The sequence below is a fragment of the Pocillopora verrucosa genome, chromosome 3 (genome assembly GCF_036669915.1).
Source record: "Pocillopora verrucosa isolate sample1 chromosome 3, ASM3666991v2, whole genome shotgun sequence".
Classification (NCBI taxonomy): Eukaryota; Metazoa; Cnidaria; class Anthozoa; order Scleractinia; family Pocilloporidae; genus Pocillopora; species Pocillopora verrucosa.
This window is the reverse complement of record NC_089314.1, coordinates 27,491,698-27,506,692: the sequence shown is the minus strand read 5'-3', so window position 1 is coordinate 27,506,692 and position 14,995 is coordinate 27,491,698. Positions and strand designations below refer to the sequence as shown.

Here is a 14,995-nt window from a genome sequence, read left to right as displayed (position 1 = left end):
CTTTTCCTCTTAACCCCTTTAACCCAAATATCTCATTAGTAATTCTCCCTACTGTCTGCCAAACAATTCTTCTGATGTTAGTTCAGAGAATTTGGTATCAGATCAACTACCAGTAATAATCCCTTCACTGATATATTTCTTTATTCTCCTCACTTGTCTGCTTGATATTGTATTGATATTGTAAGGAGAAATTCTTTTGTGGTCATTCATGGGAGTTAAAGGGTTAAGACAATCTCTGTCATATGCTAGGCTGAATTGATTACTGAATGTGTTTGCTGCAATAACAAATTCTCAGTACTTGCTTACAAACAAATGTAAGCAAGGAGAATATATCTCCAGATCTTGAGAGTGAAGGGTTGGTGTCAAGAACTGAATAAGAAGGAATCAAGAAAATGCTTGACAAGTTATTTTAATAAGAGCCAACAAGCTGTGCCTACAAGATTAATAAAGCATTCCTGTCAAGTATCAATTCTAAGCATGCACACAAGTTTAAACAAACATGAGAGGACATTTTTATGATGTTGTCATTTGATTGTAAATACCATTGTTCATTTCGGTTTTCCTTTTAGATTTTAATTTAATTAACCAATTGAGGTTGAACAGATGATGACACTTTCACAGGAAAAGGAAGGATTCTGGTAATCGTCAAATGACACCATTGTGAAAATGTGCTTTCTATAAAGATTAAGTTATTTTAATTGTCATAGGTTCCACAAATGATATTAAGTTGTAATAGAGTACAGATATCACAATTTTTTCACCCTTTACACCCTAACATCAGTATTCATATTCTCCATACTGTTATCTGTACATTTCCTGATTTCTAACAAGGAGGATTGGTTTAACAATCAAGAGCTTCCTTAGTTGGTGATCATTTCCTTTGATTTCACTCCCTCCATGTGTAATTCAGGGGTGATATTGTGAGGAAAATTTAGATGCTAGTCACTCTGAGGAGTTGAAGAATCCAGTAATGTTTCAAAATCTAATAGACGTCAATTAATCTTTTCCCTATTACAATGTCACTGATGAACAAGTTTGTGCAACCATGTTAATTTCCAACATCACCTGGTTATTGGAACATTTTTAAACACAATTGGCTTGGGTCTGGTCTTGAAGATGATTTTCTTCCTTACTAGAGCACACACATCATAGTATATTTCACCTTCCTTATTGTCTTCATCCTCATTGTTCGTCTTCTTGTAAAGCACAGCATATGGTTTGTCTAATTCAACAACCTTACCAGTGAGAAGATGGTGACCAATGATAAGCATGGGTGTTCCCTATAAGGACAGTAAGAGGATGTCATGAATCCTTTACTTCCCATCTCTGCTCAAACAAGTGCTCCCCTCCTGTAGCCAACCCACTGGTAACTTTTTTTAAAATCCTTTTAACTCCAAAGATCTTATTATTAATTCTCCCATCTAACTGCTACACATTTCCTTGTAAACAAGAATTTAGTGTTAGATCAAGACACTTCTACCTGATAAGTTTGAGTATTCTCATTACCTGTTTGTTGGATAATGTATGCATATTATAGGGAGAGGTTACAAGTTAATCACTTCGGGACGTTAAAGGGTTAAATGTGACAGCTTCCTCAAAATGTGAGTTTGAATATTCCGTTATCACAGGTTTCTAAAACAGAAACAAATATATTCACTGAAGCTAATGATCTAAAGCGAGAATAATTTAATTGAAAAGGATGCAGAATTTCATGCAGTCACAAAAAAAGGTATTGAGAAGCCACGCAAATTTTGATGATTTCACGTTGTTATTTTGCAGAATGCAGGTGCTGAGCTACTTTTCTGCTCATTGGATCTTTTATTTTGCCACATCCTCGTTGCCGTCGCCGTCATGTTTTGCTAAAGGTCCCTAATAAATGACCGTCCCCTTAGCTGTAGAGGGGAAATCAGTGCAATCATTTTACTACGCTTTCATCCACATAATGTATCGTTTACCCTTCCCAAAAAAAAACCGAACACTTACTTTAAAATTCTTAGCAAACTTCCTTGGGCAAAAAAGAAAAGCTAAGTGCAGGATTGCAAGTCAAAACATGAAATAAAGGCCGTTGGTAAATTAATGCATGAACGAACGAACATCACATCACATCACGATTCACCAACCTTTCCATCGAAATGTAAGTCACCGATGGCTTTCCCTTCTAAACTGACTTCTTCTTTTGCCTCTAACGTTCCTTGAAGTTCGATTATCGTCCAGTTATCCACATCATGGGACCTGTATGAAGAATGTTCAGTCAGGTGCGGTTCAATGCAGACAAAAAGAATGCTCAACCGACAACTGTTTATAACATGAACTCCGACCATCGTTGCAAATACAAATTCGTTACTAAGAAAACCCTATGATCGACGGAGGAAATACACAGCTCTTACATAGATATCAATATTTGGACCATCCTTGGTCTATTTGTGGCACAATCTCGCACAAACGTTTCACTCTTATGGTCGTTCCAACATGGTAAACTTGGATATTCGAAAGGATTTCTGGAAGATGTACATTTCCCGCGAAAATTGGCGATGTAGCCTTATTTGAGTTACCGCTGACTAGGTCCTTGGTGACCTGCGGTAACGAATCAATTCCCAATCTTTGAAAGTTTTCTTGTTAAGAAAAAGAGAAAAACAATCTTCTTTTCCTCGGTAAAATTAATTCAGATTATCTGATGATGCCAGGTTAACGTTTTCGTGGACAATTTCCAAAATAACTTCGCGCCAGTCGTTTACGATAAACATGTCGCCTTCGTAGAGTGGAGTTGATCCCCTTCTGATGAAAACCTTTCAGATTTGTTTCGAAGCAGAGTGCTCCACCGATTTAGTAATCAACTGGATAATGCTTAACAGTCACGAGGAAGAAGAGATCGTCTGGATGGACCATTCATTCGCGATGTGTTTGCAGTCATTTAAAGGTGAAACCAAACCTTTTCGGAGGAGAATGCCGTGAACCCCGCCCAATTCTCCCTCCCCTACTAGTTAGCTCGCGAGTTCTTTTCAACCCCCTCCCCCTGCTTCTCCTCTTAAAAACTTCCTATCGAGGCCCCATTATACGGCTTATCCTTCTCAGACCTTTTCTTATTAGTGACGTATTCCTACTCTTACTACTTGATGGGAAAAAAAACCTATAATTCATGGGCAGACTTACTGACTGCAAGCGTTTAATTTATGCGCTTTGATATCTAGAGTGTTTTCAAATGTACTAAGTAAATTGACTAAGATACGGAGAACTCTCCAATTCCAATTACTTCAGCAGTATGGTACATTTTCCGACGAGTGCTTTGATTGATTGCACAGCGCAGCCACTTCCGCCTAGCACTAAAGAATGGGATTTTAAAAGAAATTCAAATAATCGAGGCAGGCGAACAACGAGATTATTCAAGTACCCGAAAAACATCGAAACAAATTTTTGTTTTTCACTGTTTTTTTATTATGCCCGACTATAAATATTCTACTAGTTCTTAATATCGATGAGTTGGGCGATTGTCCTAATCATTTATCGCCTGGCCGTAAACAGTCGAGATTAGATGAATCTATCGCCTATGTAGTGTCACGATGATTTCCTAACAGATAAAAACATTTCAGATCTATTTTGATAACACTAAGTGCAGTTGCAATATTTACTCAGTTCTTACGTCAAACGGTGCTAAAATCCATTCTAAGTGTATTTTAGATTCTTAAAGTTTTAAAAACAAAAGTCAATATTGCTATCAAAGTCAACGCACTAAGTTCTTGATGTTTTAAAAAAAAAGTTCACGCTTTTATTTATTAGTTAGCAGGTTGAAACCTAACTATTACTTTGGAGTGGTTAGAAATAAGACAAAGCGCATGTTAACCTAACTGTTAGTGTGTTCTCACTTTTCGCATCACCTGCTCAAGCATTGTTAAAACAGCACAAAACTGTTGTTATTGAAATCGCTAAATTGTAATCTGAAAATTTCATAGTTCGTCGAAAAACGCACTGTCGCAGCGTGTGGTTGACAAGTACTTAATACTACAAGCTTTGTTTGGAATTCAATTAAACAAACTTCGGTTGTTTACATGTAATACGGGTCGTTTGCCGATGTAATGCCGAAAAAGGAAAGCTTTCAGGACCACATCAAAGGATGTGAGGACCACTTAAAAATCTTAAGGGAGATTTCATAGGGTCTAGAGCTTCAACCTACAAATCTGCTATTGTCAAGGTTTGAAACTCGAAACAGCTGTCCGCGAAGTGATAGTGCTTTACCATTGGTTTTCGATTACCTTCGAAATTAATTGACGTTCGTTGAACAACCAATCAAGCTTAACAATAACCTTGGCGCTTTTCCCTGGGTCGACGACAAATAGATAATTTCATATGTAAACTTTCTCAAGACGCTTTGACTGGAACATTTATTGTTTACATGGGCTGAAATAATCGGCCGGCAAGATTAGTGAGAAGGAACAAGGAGACCCGCGTGTGCACGCAGCGATTAGCAGCAGTCTTCATCTTATCGCCTGTATCTACTCATTTGTACACAAAATGAAAGTGTTTAAAACCACGCGTTGGATCAGATACATAAATCGGAGATGATTCATTCGCTGAAATGCGCGTAATTCAATTGGAAGACATGGAAATCACAGAAAACTTTACATCAGAGGCGCAATCCCCGCGGCAACAGCGAACAAACTGTTATTAAGATTTCATGAAGAACACTTTTTTAGTCGAGCTTGCGGATGGACTAATATTTTTCGTTCACGCGTGAATCCCGTTGTCTGAGGAAACTATGAGACGTAAAAGGATTTCACCATGTGTGCGTTTCCCGAAAAGTTGCCATATATTGGTAGGATTTATTTGTTTTACCTTCTTCGTCCAGAATTCAACATCGCTTGAAACTGTTGAGATATTCGAGGGTTTGCCGCCCGGCAGTGCAGTTTTAAAGTTGAAACGGAAACCAGGCATCGTTTACTCTCTTCATCGAGATTCCTCCACCGCGGACGGATTAAGTTTGTTTTACATTGACTCAAATGGAGTGCTTACTTCTAAAGTAACATTGGATTACGAAGACGAGCGCGGAAATGAATTCGATTTACTGGTAATTTCGCGGGAAATCTCAAAAGCAGAGGGTGGATTTGGAAGTATAGTACGCGTTCGAATACTCGATCGCAACGACAACCCACCCAAGTTTCCCAACGATTTGTACACTTGTTCCATATTGGAAAATAGTGGCATTGGAACTTACGTTCAGGGTCTTGAGAATGTTTTTGCCAGTGACTTGGATAGCGGCAAAAACTCTGTGCGAAAGTACAGCATCGTGGGTGGAAATGAGGCGGGAAAGTTTGATGTTGATGTCAAGGAGCTCGATGGTGTGAAGTTTTTGCGTCTCAAAACGAAAGCGCCTATTGATAGAGAAGAAACCCCGTTCTTCGTGTTAACCGTCAAGGTGGAAGACGGAGGAATTCCTTCACTGTCAAGTGCCACTCAGATACGAGTCAACATCCTCGACGAAAATGATCAAACACCCACATTTCAACCACCGATTTATTCTGTTGCTGTCAGCGAAAATGTACCTGTTGGCACTTCCGCTACACAGGTGAAGGCTTTTGATAGCGACGTGGGAACAAACGCTGAAATTTATTATTACTTTAAACCCGAAGACGAGTTTTTCACTGTTAATGCTCATACGGGAGTTGTAGAAACAGCTTGCGAACTAAATTTCGAGAAAGGAAATTCATTTGATCTCACAGTGTATGCGGTAGATCGAGGCAAAACTCCTCGCCAAGCAGAAACTATTGTACGAATTCGCCTAGTCGATATAGAAAGCTACCCTCCTTTGCTTGGAGCTAATTCTGCTGAATCGGCACCACCTGTCTTTCAAAAACAGACACACTTCGTGAGAATAAGAGAGGATTTTCCGGTTGGTGGTGCAGTAGTCCGCGTGAATGCCCATCAGGGAAGCCATCCACGGCACTATGAGAGAGCGTGGCGGTATATTATTGTTAACAATCCTGCTTCTATGTTCCACATTAATCCTCGAAGCGGGGTCATTACTCTTCGTGAACCTTTAGCATTTGAAAATCAAACTTCTTTTTCGCTTGTTGTTAAAGCACAAGATGAACAGTCCAAAGATTTGTATAAATCACACGCCCGAGTTGAGATAGTAATAGAAGACGTTAATGAGAATTATTTCGCGCCAATTTTCTCTCGTTCAATTGCGGTGGTATCAATCTCAGAGAATTCAGAAAAAAATACCGTCGTTTCAGCGCTTTCAGCTTCTGACGCTGATGATGGTAGCAATGGGGAAATTGTATACAGTGTAGTGGGAGGCTCAGGACTGGGTAAATTTAACATTGACGAAAACACTGGACAAGTACGATCGATCGTTCGTTTCAACCATGAAATGGATTCACAGTTTGACTTGCACGTGCGGGCGAGCGACCGCTCAAAACAACCGCTTCATTCGAAAGCATACTTATTTATTAGATTACAGAATGGAGGAAAGAAAAGGCCTTTCTTCCACAGTCCACGACAGCTTGTCAGTGTTCGCGAAAACAGCGCAAAGGGGACTTTTGTAGCTCTGGTGAGAGCTAAACTTCGAACGCGGAGATTGAACGATAAAAGACTATTGGAGTATTTTATTTCTAGCGGAAATGAGGGCGGCAAGTTTTCCTTGAATTCCACTTCAGGTAGGAGTGCATCTTTGTTTTAATTAAACGTCGCTGTGAAACTACAAACAAAGTCTGGAGAAAGTTTGAAGTCTTCATTCGTTTGTGTTTTCTACGCTATGCAATCAAGCCATGATAGCTACCAAAGTTGCTCAAAGCTTATTAGGTGTTCGATGGATAAAAAATGTATGCAGTTTAAAACGAATCTTGCATTGTAAACCGTAAATAGAATTTTTATACATTATTCACACTCCAGAAAGCGCAATTTACGTCTCTTCATCACCTGCACTTAATAACTTAGAAAGGAATTAATCATTGAAAGGAGACATATCTTCGCTAGATGCCGCCAGGCGAAAAAAAAAATGTTTGTGGTTTATTCTTTTTGTAAAAATTAAAGTTCAGTTTTGATTGCGTCCTCAGCGATCAATCATTCTAGCCCCTGCTTGAAAACACATTAAACGCGAGGAAAAAATAATAATCTTTTAGAATTGTAGAACAATAACGTTCTTGCTTGGCAAGATGTTGAATCTCAAGATAAACGTTTTATTTTGAAATCGCGAACAGACAGGTGGAGAACGACAGGTTGAATAACATTTTATTTCGAAAGTGTTTTTTTTTTCGCTGATTTATTATTTAAAACTCGGCTTGTTATCCCAAAGTATTGAGAGCAAAGCCGTAAAGAGCTAAAAAATGCAAACTCGTGTTGGAAGATCTAGAAGATCAAGTTCGAATCTGAAAGCTATTAATTAAATATCTTCTTAAACTGGGCTATTGCTGATAAAGTTGGTTGGAATTTGTGGGTAATGAATGATTTTGGAATTATTTTTGTGCCAATTCGATCCTCTTTATATGCAATATTGTTATTCAGAGAATATTACAAGAATTCAACGTTGCTGTCAACTTTAGATGTTTTTTCAAAAGGTTTGATTATTAAAAGAAACACCCCTTTTCCATTTCCTTTCATTAAGGTCTTTCGGCCATTATTTAATTATGGAGATGAGAGAGATAACCGAGGTCCACTCTGTTGGATTGGCTGACTTTGAAGTCTGGCACGCTTTTGTAAATAATTTGACTCTGGAAAAAAATTTAAGCAACATTTAATAACTGCAAATTGTCTATGCAATAGAAAATGCTCAGGAATGGACATAAACCTGTACATTTACAAGAAGGAAAATGAACATGATTATTTGAGAAAAATTTTTTTCCAATGATATTCCAGAACATGCAGCCATTTATTCGTAAATGATATTGCCAAAGGAAAGAAAAATGTTCATAAAACATTTACATGAAAACTAATTACTTCAAAATTTGCCATATTGCTGTGACCACATCTAAAAGAATTATTTCAATCTTAAATGTGATTTCCCTTAAAAGGGTACAGTCAGTTGTATTGGTCTCACCGATGTTGTTGTACTAATTTTTGGCAATAAATGCCAAAAATTTTATTACTAGTAATTAAAGCTGTGAGATAAATCCTTAATTGGTAGTCTTAGACTTTTTTTTTTTTTTTTTCAAACAAATTTGGAAAAACAATTTTCAGAAGCTGCTATACTTTGGCTTTAATTTTCATAATTACTCTTTTCTGTCTCAAGATGTAATTGATGGTTTTGGGTGAGAAGGTCAGTAACTTTAAATTTTTCGCTGAGTTTTATTCTTAGGAATTATCATTTTATCAACAGAAAATGTAGATTTTAATGAAATTGTTTTGATAGTTGAAAAAAACATGGACAGCTATTCAATGTTGTGCAGATCACATCAAACAATTTACTAATTTAGGATTTTTTTTCCTTTTATTACCTGAGGTAAATTGTTGATATTTGAGTCAACTCAAGCTGCAATATATTCTGTGTGTATGTAATGTAATTTCTCACAAGTATCATATACCATTGAGCACCGCCGACCATATAGCACACTAATTAGTCTTAGAGGGGGGGCTTATTGTCTCCAGGACCTCTTAACAGGATGGGGGTGGAAAAGTGCTTACTATGATAAACCATGTATAATAAGTATCAAAGGGAATTTAGTTATTCCAGGACTTTTAGAAAGTGACAAAGTGGGAGAGAGGTGGAGAGTGTTTCCTGTCGTGAATATTGTGATGAGTCTTCCTGGCTTTGTATTGATTTCCAGGACTTCTAGCTTCTAGTCAGTGATGAAATCATTGCATTGGGGGTGGGGGGTATCACAGTAAACATCCTGATTTTCAGGAATTCTAAATAGTATGGGGAGGAGAGAGTAAAAAAAACGCATTTGCCATTTTAGAATCTTTGCTGGAAAATCGGCTTATTTTCATTTCTTGCTTAACTTTTGAGAGCTTAAGTATGAAGTCTATGGCAAAGTGGGAAATATTGTGTATATTATTTTGCTGTAAGCTGCTTTTGGAAAAGTTTTTTTGCACTCTCTTAAGGTAGAATATTAGAAAAGTTGCTCTGAAAGCTCCAATCTTGGTTGGCTTTTTTTAAATCGTAGATGTAGGATAGAATCCATATTTCAGAAAGTTCTGCCATTCAATATAAATGTCTTCCTCAAACACTACTTATCACATCTTTTATTGAAATTGTTTATCTGTAGGGGTAATTTCAACTGCTGACCACCTTGATCGTGAAAGTAAAGATCTGTATATACTTAATATTTATGCCCATATTAAGGGTGCTCCATTATCAATGAGCTCACCCCTCCAAGTTGTTGTCACAGTTTCTGATGAGAATGATAACAGCCCATCATTTGAAAAACACAAGTACAAGGTAAGAACTTAAACTTTTATATACCCTATGTGACCAAGACAGAATATCTCCTTACAATATCAATACAATATCTAGCAGAAAATTGACGAGAATAAAGAAAAATATCAATAAGTGGTTTGTTTGTTGATCAAATAACAAATTTGCTGAACTAAAATTGTAAGGATTGGATGGCAGACAGTAAGGAGAAATACTACCAGGATCTAGGAGTGAAAGGGTGAAATGATAATCAGCCACTGATGAGCAGTGTTCTCCTTTTCAGGAAGTAATTGGTATAATTTATTACCTGTTATACAGGTGTATTTCTTATTACAGTTTTAAATCACTTGGAATTCTTGAAAATTCAATAGGTGGAATAATTGTTTTACTTGTTTGAAAAGTTATTTTGCCTGTGAAATTCAAAATGAGCAAGAACACAAGATGAGGCAATAAAAATGTAGCAAAACCACAGTGAGTAAATGAAATGGTGATTAAGACAAGCAACATAGTTCCCCCAACATGCCTTAATTCTATGCGTATCTCTATCTGGTGAATTTTTTTTTTCTGAGATTTAGACTTGTGGACCTTAAACTAATAGCTGTCTGGATATTCATGTACAAAAGGCTAATTTTCTTTTTCTTGTTGTAGGTTTTTGTCACAGAAAACGTTGGTAATATATCAAATTTGCTATGTCTAGCAGCCCATGATCTTGACACTGGTGAGAATGGACACATCACATACTCTATAATCTCTGGTAAGGGGCCATTTGCCATCAACCCTGTCCTGGGCGTGTTATCAGTCAAAAGATCTCTAGATTATGAGAAGCAGTCAGTGCATAGACTTGTTATACAAGCAGAAGACAATGGTGTGCCATCCCGCAAGACAACAGTGGATGTTACCATTGTTGTGGAAGATGCTAACGATGCACCTGTTTTTTCTCAGGATCATTACGAAGGTACATAGCATGGACTAATACTGTTATAGGTGGATTAATCAGGCATGCTTTAATTATCATCATCATGAATTCTCCTATGTAAATTATTTTGTAATCCATCAAACACTCTTAACCTTGGTCTATATTAAATCATTTCTTTGAGAGGTGAATCCAAGTCTTGCCCAGATTGTTCTCATTGATATGGATGTTCTCTGCTTTTTTGTGTGGTGGCCCCTAACCCTCCCACCACCCCCACCCCCACCCCCCCCCCTCCAAAGAATTTTTAAAAAAAAGTTTTTAACGTTTTTTTCAGCAGATAAAAATATTCACGCCATTCCCACTCGGTTTTCCTCAGATGAATATTCATGTTTTTACATTTGAAGATAAAACCCCCTGTAGCTAGGTACAATTATCATTAACTCTATTTAACCAAGAGATCAATTATTTAGGATCTTTAAATAATGCATCTCTTCATCCATAGTTGCCACAGGTTAGGAAAAAATCAGGGAAAATAAAACTTTTCAAGATCACTGAAAAGTTGGGGAATTTCACTTTGAGTCAGGGAACATTACATCTTTGAAATATCATTCAGAGAAAAGAGAAAAATATTTTAAAGACTAGGGAAAAGTTAGGGAATTTCACTTTGAGTCAGGGAACATTTAAATCTTTGAAATATCAGTCAGAGAAAAAAGAAAAAAATCATACAAATTTTGAGTTGTTCGTCTTGTGTCAGCCACCTTCACAATTGAAAATGGTGACACTCCTTTTTGTGATGTAGATTTTACATTGTTCCAGTGTTCAGAGCAGCTTTAGGGCAAAAAATTGTCATTTGGTTGGGGAAATTCTATGTTTGTCAGGGAAAGTCAGGGAATTTCAAAATCTTATGACTGTGGCAACCATGACATCTGCAAGAAGATATTAATATTTTAATGCATGAATCCATGATGTAATTTAAGCACTGTATGAATGATTATCATATTTTGTTAAATTTTGAAATACTTTAAAAGTGATATTAGGATCTCAAAGTGATTTCTGCAAGTCAATTTTAGTGAGAGCTGCTTCCATCCTTTTCCTTTTCTTGTTCAAACTCAAGTCAGGAAGTATGGTGTGATGTTCAACCACTGTGATCTTTGTATTCCTTAACTTCAGTGGAATATGGTTGGTTTTTTCTTCCTGATCTCTTTCCTCTTTGTTTCTGCAAGAAAAGAGGAGAAAAAGGCAGTTTAAATGTGATGAACCTTAAACCTTCCTGCTATCCCCTTGTACTAACATTTCTATCAGCCACTAAAATTATGAAGTTATTTCAAGCTACTTGAAGCAATGTTCATACTGTATAACATAGTCAAATACATTAACCTGTTTTAATTGTCGCTAAACTGTGGAGAATTATATATGTGAACTGACATTTCTTGTTGATATTGTAGACCAATTTCTAATTCTTATAATCAGCTTCATTTTCTGAAATTGTTTTCATTAATCTACTGGTAATTACATGTGCATAAACTTTATCTATGTGTACTTAATTTTATATCATTCATAATAACGGACTTAACTGTGCTAATATAATCTTATTTTATTCTACATATAACTGTTTGCATTTGTCTCAAAACACATTTGCTGGTAAAATAACTCATGATTGCTCCTCTGTAATTCAGTAACAGTCCTGGAATCTGCCAAAATTGGAACCGATCTTCTGGCTGTGTTTCTTGTATCTGATGAAGATGCCGCTGTTAAGGGTAACACGAGCCGTCTGTTGTATGTTTTTCTCTTGGAACTTTTTTTCTTTCTAAATCATTTTCTTTAGCTGAAACTCGTTGACTCAAACAGAACCACATGTTTGAACGGACGTGGAGATATTGCGCTTGTAACACTTACCTTACAGTACTATGTCAACCTCTTTGACTAATGACTTGGTTTTTGGTGACTTTGACTAATTCCAAAAGACTGTAAGACAAGATTTGATCCAAAAAAAAAAATTTGATTCTGATCAATTGTAAGTGGTTGGTTTTGGAGCGGAGGTACTGGAACTTCAGCCCTCAGAACATAACAGTCTTGAAAGGGATCTTTTAGCAAGTCTGGTTTACCTGCGATTTTTAAAATTGAGAGTTATTTTTAAGAACTTGGTCGTAAATGCACTCAGTGGTGTATTTGTTTTGAAGTCTGACAATTTTTCTTTAGGTTGCAGCTAGGATTGGGATTCAGTTAGAAACGGTGGTAGAAATAAGCACAACTCTAAGTGCACTGGGTGCGAGTGCACTGGGTGCGAGTCATGTGACTTTCTTGTCCTCTGGAGAGAGACTACAAACATTTTGTGTGAAGTCTCAATGAAATTCTCATTGGCAATGTGGTGTGTGGACATTTCATGGCGTTTTGAATCTTTGTCAAGGACTCCTGTATTTGTGTAACACACTCTTGTTTTCTTGTGGAAGTCTGGTTGCTGGTGTGATGACTCCGTGTTTATTGGGGAATCTTGAAATTTCTTTTATATCTTTTTGAAGTTAAGCTCTTCAGAAGCAACAAAGACGTGACTATCATGAACTAACTAATCATATGCTCCCTTTTCGACTAATAAAGAACAGTTGTATGTCACGTGGTTCCAGTTGGCGCCAAGTGCGTTATTTTCCCGCGTTTTTTACTTGTATCCCCTACTCTTCCCCTAAGTCGCCCTGAATGTGATACCCTGACGTAAACTGAGAAATTTTACGGCTGAAAAGTACGGACATGTGTTTTTTGTAGTGTAACAAGGTTTTAGTGACCGTACGGTACTCGAATGGCTTTCACAACAACTGCAGTAACAATTTATTAAACATTAAAAAGGCACTAAAGTGTATGGATTGCAAGACAGGTAAAAACAGGCAACGGTACATTACTGAATTATAATTTACAACCGAAGAAATGGTATGATTTGTAAAAAAAAGTGCTTTTCGAATGAGTGTCGTAAATCCAAATTCAAAGTAATCACGAGCGCCAATCAGAAGAAAGAAAAAACTCCTTAAAGAACCAATTAGAAATCCAAGTAAAAACAAGCAAACTGCCCAAAGCGCGGGAAAACGCGGGCGACCAAGTCGTGATTGGTTTTAGTTTTGCACCTGATTGGTCGAGAGAAAGGCGCGAGTTTTCTGGACCAATCACATTGCGAAGTGAAGCAAAAAAGAAAAATAATCCCTGATTACTTTCGACACTCATTTGAAAGTTACTCAATTTGAACTGTACAGTGTGTTATCTGCTGGTGGAGGATTGAAATTGCAGAAAAAGATAGAAGGTGAAAGTCCATATATCTAATTAGATGAATACAGGCTTGTCGATCACTCTGAATGTTCTATTTCAGCTTTTCTCACAGTAGGATAAACTGTGCGTTGAAGTATCAAATTTCGGTGAACGTGATTGACAGATTTTATGTTGCCAGTGATAATCAAGTTTATCGCTTTACTAATAGTTGTTTGAGCTTTTAATTTTCAAAGAACGAAATTAGTTTATGACGGTTTTGATGAATGATAAATGAAATGAAATCGGTGTTAAGGAAACATGTAATCCCAGTTTAATAGAGTTTTGTCGATGCCAAAAATCAAAAATGCTAAGAACACTCAGTGTTTCTTTGGTGTTAAAAATCTCTACGAAGTTGTATTTGAGAAGCTCTTTCAATTATCCACCAGCATTGGTTATTTTGTTTTCAAAGTTACCTTTATACTCATTGTTGTATATTCTCGCTTTCTTTTCCAGTGACCATATTAGAAAACACCGATGTCGAAGATACTGTGGCTGTGCTAACCACTTCTGATCAGGACCGAGACAAGAATGGAAAATTCACTTGCAGCATGGAAAACATGGACTTGGAGACCATGGACACTTTTCAAGTGAGAAGAACGCCTGAAGGCTGTGCTCTGGTTCTAACTGGTTACTTGGATTGGTACCGTGCGAATAAGTATTCCTTCTCGGTCCGCGCCACTGACAGTGCTGAGAGCGCGCAAAGGAAGTCAGTCACGGCTAATGTCACCATTCGCGTACAAGACACGAACAACCACGACCCGGAGTTTTTGCAGGCGTCTTATTGGGTTGCTTTACCTAACGACGCCAACATGGGTGCAACTGTACTGACGGTCAAAGCGCGCGACCTGGATGAGGGTAAAAACGCTGATATACGATACATACTTACCAATGACGTCTTCAGTATTCATCCAATCAAAGGTATCATCACCCTTAAGCAAGGGTTGGGATTTGTCACCCGCAAGAAATATGAATTTTCAGTCAGAGCAACCGACCAGGGAACGCCTAACAGACAGACTGCTGTGAGTGTTTCTGTGACCGTTCACCCCCTGTCTAACATCCCTCCAAAATTTCTGAGGTCTGAGTATCGCAAAGTAATCCCTGAGACTTTCAAAACAGGTGCCGCGCTGCTGACGGTGCGTGCACAGAAGAGTCTGGGTTTTGGTGGGTCTGTCAAGTACTTCATTGTAGGGGGTGATCCACTAAATCAGTTCAGTGTGGGAACTCGGAGTGGCGTTCTTACCCTCAAAAAACAGTTGGATTACGAAAGAATTAATCACTACATGTTGGTTGTACGCGCTGTGCATAATGGACTATCACCTTCATTGCCAACCGAGGTAAGTGTAGACAGTGAAAATGCTTCCTTGTGAACTGACGACAAGACTGGAGTCCTACAGCCAATAACGTAACGAGACTGGAGTCCTACAGCCAATAACGTAACGCCCAAACAG

The 14,995-nt window shown here is 37.6% G+C and overlaps 2 protein-coding genes across 2 annotated transcripts in view; one reads left to right on the top strand and one right to left on the bottom strand.

The window, feature by feature from the left end:
• Positions 1–393: 393 nt before the first annotated feature.
• On the bottom strand, positions 394–2,524 carry LOC131799394 (chromosome transmission fidelity protein 8 homolog). The gene is made up of 3 exons (XM_059117120.2): positions 2,388–2,524; positions 2,121–2,232; positions 394–1,280 (listed from the first exon to the last, which is right to left on the bottom strand). Exons 1-3 carry the CDS (start codon positions 2,408–2,410, stop codon positions 1,062–1,064), a joined length of 354 nt encoding a protein of 117 aa, XP_058973103.1. The 5' UTR covers positions 2,411–2,524; the 3' UTR covers positions 394–1,061.
• Positions 2,525–4,424: 1,900 nt separating this feature from the next.
• Positions 4,425–14,995, top strand: part of LOC131799375 (protocadherin-like protein) — a 31,065-nt gene continuing 20,494 nt past the window's right edge. The window contains exons 1-4 of the mRNA XM_059117101.2: positions 4,425–6,650; positions 9,198–9,370; positions 9,995–10,301; positions 14,001–14,881. Of these exons, the coding sequence (XP_058973084.2) occupies positions 4,751–6,650; positions 9,198–9,370; positions 9,995–10,301; positions 14,001–14,881 (3,261 nt within the window). The 5' untranslated portion in view covers positions 4,425–4,750. The remainder of the gene's footprint in view (positions 6,651–9,197; positions 9,371–9,994; positions 10,302–14,000; positions 14,882–14,995) is intronic.